This window comes from Octopus bimaculoides, chromosome 6 (genome assembly GCF_001194135.2).
Source record: "Octopus bimaculoides isolate UCB-OBI-ISO-001 chromosome 6, ASM119413v2, whole genome shotgun sequence".
Lineage (NCBI taxonomy): Eukaryota > Metazoa > Mollusca > Cephalopoda > Octopoda > Octopodidae > Octopus > Octopus bimaculoides.
The window spans coordinates 1,891,360-1,895,144 of NC_068986.1; the positions used below are offsets into that span (position 1 = coordinate 1,891,360).

The following is a 3,785-nucleotide window of genomic DNA, read 5'->3' on the forward strand; positions in this document are numbered from 1 at the left end:
TAAGTAATGGAAACTGTCTACTACTTCCAAGGATTCCCCCTGTCACTTGAGGGGGTCTATTTTCTGTATATTCCTGGTGTTTGCATGACACTCAAATAGTCTTAACCTTTCTTTGAGACAGAGATGCATGGAAGTTGCCTGATCAATCTCCATGTAACTGATTTCCAGAAATAATCTTTTAGGCCTAATGTTTCTCATTGGCTATTCATTGAAGAATGCATTTGCATTTGTGAATATCCTCTCTATAATCTTCCAAGACTCAACTTTTTTCCTAAAGTATTCTATCTTAGATATATGACATTAAATGATGAGAAGGATTGAATGTGATTTAAGAAGCTGATTAACATCAGATGTATTGGTCATCATCATCATCATCATCGTTTCACGTCTGTCTTCCATGCTAGCATGGGTGGGATGGTACCACAAGAGCTGGCCAGGTCGAAGCCTACACCAGACTTCTGTGTCTGTTTTGGCAGGATTTTTACAGCTGGATGCCCTTCCTAACACCGACCACTCAGCAGAGTGGTCAATTAATGGAAAATATAGTAAAGTTGATGATAACATATTTATTGTGGTAAACGCAAGAATTTTAATTAATATTACATCATAATGAAGAGGAAAATAATTATTTTATTGATGATTAATTCTGTTAAGAAAGGTAGGGGAAGTAACTCTAGAAAATGACGAAAATAGAATATGGCTGGTGTTTGTTCTTTAGCAGCACGGTGACCATTCTGGATATTTAATGCAAAGATATTATGCAGACTAGGTGAATAAGTGCATTTATGGTTGGGGAAGAACTGGCAATGTCAGGTTTGAGAACATTAGATTTCAGAATCATGTCATAAAAGTTAAGATGTATCACAAACTGGTTTACTCTATAGAGTATCTGAAATTAAGTGGCAATTTACTTTTACCAGTTAATGATCAGAATTTTGTATGGTATTCCATACAAACAAATTCAGTTTCATTTACTGAAACCACATACTGTCACAGAACAAAAAAAAAAAGAAGATAAACACTACATTAAATATAAGCATTGTAAACATAACATTAAAATATTCAAAACTATTTAAAAACATTTTTATGCATTGAATTAGCAACACTGAGTACACAACCCACCAAACGCAGGATGAAAACTAAAAATTTTCTATATAAGAATATATATTGTAAGTTAGCTGTGAAGGAAATTTGAAGGGTAGATAGCCTGGTTCTCTGAAAATGGATCTCAGGGTAGTTGTACTTTGCCAGAGTCTGCTTGAATGATTGTGGTGTTGAAGGCACAGGTTGTGCGGTAAGAAGTTTGCTTCCCAACCACATGGTTTTTGGTTCAGTCTCGTTGCATGGCACCTTAGGCGGCCCAAAGCTCTGTGAGTGGATTTGGTAGAGTGAAACTGAAAGAAGCCCATCATATATATGTATGTGTGCGTGTATTTGTGTTTGTCCCTACCGCATGATATCACAACCGATGTTGGTTTGTTTACCTCCCTGTAATTTAGAGGTTCAGCAAAAAGAGACTGATAGAATAATTATCAGGCTTAAAATCAAATAAATTCTGGGGCCAATTTGTTCAACTAGATCCTACAAAAAAGAAAAGGTTAAGAACCATTGGTATATAATCTTCCTGTGGAATGATACTATGTTCCTTCTGACATGTAAATGCCTGCGAGATGAAATGCAACTGTTTGACTGATATGCAGAAGCTTTGGATTTAAAATAGTTTTGTTAAGCATCAAAAGTTTTACTCAGTGCTTGGGGAAAATTAGAAGTAATGTCCACCCAAGATAAATTTTAAGCAATTTTATTATCCCTTGATTATGCCTTAAAAGAGGTCTTCATCACTAATGAGACAGTGATCAGCTATGTTGTACCTTGGTCTGCTAGAAATAGAAGCCAAATCTCTCCAAAATCATGCTGTCATTGTTTGACAAAAATGGAAGGAAACGTTGGGATAACAATGGTCTGGCAACAAGGGAGACAATGCAAATGATGCTCATCGGGCAGGTGAGACATCACCCTTTGCCCTTTTCTGTGACTTGTCTCCCACCACCACCAATGATGGATGGCATTATCATGTAGTAACTATTCACTATCCCTCAACTGGACAGGGAGTTGGGATGATGGGATCCTAGGGATAATGTAATCTTAAAAATACACTATATTTGAAAGAAAGCCAGGAAGGCCATAGTTGGAATAGCTCTGATGAGAGGCCTGCTAAGTCTGGGCTGACCTGAGGCTGAATAGCCAACTGACCAACACACAGTAAAGTGGCTGGTGATAAAGAAACAGTAACAAAGTAGGCCTGTCTTATTTGTGACTGTGTTGGATAATGAAAGACAACAATAAAAGGCAAAATGGTTTAAGCTTCCCTAACCCGTGCCACCACTGAAAAACAGACGTAAAACTATCAGAGAAAGTGTTTGTAAGCAATATGTTATACATTGCATTAATGACCACCAACACAGTATCTCTGAAGCCAGATCCACTGGTGGCCAACACTCCTAGGCCTCTCACTTGTGGGTTCTAGTCTAGAAAAAATTTGGTGAAAGCAATGTTCTTGCCCTTCACATCAGCTAAGCTTTCAACTATATTTGGCATGCAAACCTCTTATAAAACCTGTTTATTGGCTCACCTTTATCATATCTTAGATTTATAGCATCTTCATCACATCATCGTATTGCAGCACATCTGGACAGATTTCTCTTCCTCATTTTACCTTCTCTAGGGTGCCCCACCTTTAAGCACAAGCACACGACCAGAGCCCTCACCATTGTGCCAAATATTAGGTTTCACTATCACTGAAACATGCAAACAACCAACCCTTCTCTTCAGGATCAGCTGATACTTCGGCCCTCAACAATTACTATCTTTGAAACTCATGTGAGACACACTACCGGGTATTGTTCCCACATCTGGGACAGTGCTGCCGAGCACAGGCACTCTAGACTGCCCCCAGAAAAGGGCCACCCAACTGATTGGTATTAAGTCACTCAGACATGTTCCGTCCTCTAGCTTACAGACATACTGTATTCTTCCTACCTCTACTCCACTGAGGTTGGCTTTACCTTTCATCCTTTCAGGGTCGATAAAATAAGTACCAGTTGAGTGTTGGGGGGTCGATGTAATTACTTACTCCCCTGAAATTGCTGGCCTTGTGCCAAAATTCGAAATCACTGTTGAGGAGATTTGAAAACAAATTTTTTAAAGTCAATATAATGAATAAAATAAGTTATAAAATGAAGAAATATTTATTGCATGAGAAAAAAATGTGTGAGAGAGAAAGAGAGGGAGAGAGGTGGTGAAAAAAGGTAGGAATGAGAAAAACTTGAGTTCATGACAGTTTGATGATATTCCGACTATCTGGTCTGTATAGAAAGGATCTTGAGGATATGAGAAGTCTAGGTTGATTGATACAAAAATAATAATAATATTAAAAAAATTGATTTAAAAAATAAAAAAGTAGAAATAAATAAAAACTATTTTCTTCTTTGGAACACATTTCCTCGACCTCCACGACCTCGACCTCGGGCAGCTGAAATGAAATAAAAGAGGAAGATTATAAAACAAGTATAAAATATACAAATGGAAGTTCTATCAACAAAAGACAGCTTAATGCTTATTATGTAAAAGTCAGAATGATTGAGAGTCCTCAAGTTGTTAAGTGACAATGCTTCTATCAGTATAAACAGCCTCGGTCATCTCTCAACAAACTTCTGATGATCGAAAACATTCCAACCATAACCATCCTATCTTTTTTTTTTTTTTTTTTTTTTTTTTTTTTTTTT

General features: G+C 37.2%; 1 protein-coding gene across 1 annotated transcript in view; it reads right to left on the bottom strand.

The window, feature by feature from the left end:
• Positions 1–3,229: 3,229 nt before the first annotated feature.
• Positions 3,230–3,785, bottom strand: part of LOC106867236 (small nuclear ribonucleoprotein Sm D3) — an 8,267-nt gene continuing 7,711 nt past the window's right edge. The window contains exon 2 of the mRNA XM_014912046.2: positions 3,230–3,532. Within this exon, the coding sequence (XP_014767532.1) occupies positions 3,477–3,532 (56 nt within the window). The 3' untranslated portion in view covers positions 3,230–3,476. The remainder of the gene's footprint in view (positions 3,533–3,785) is intronic.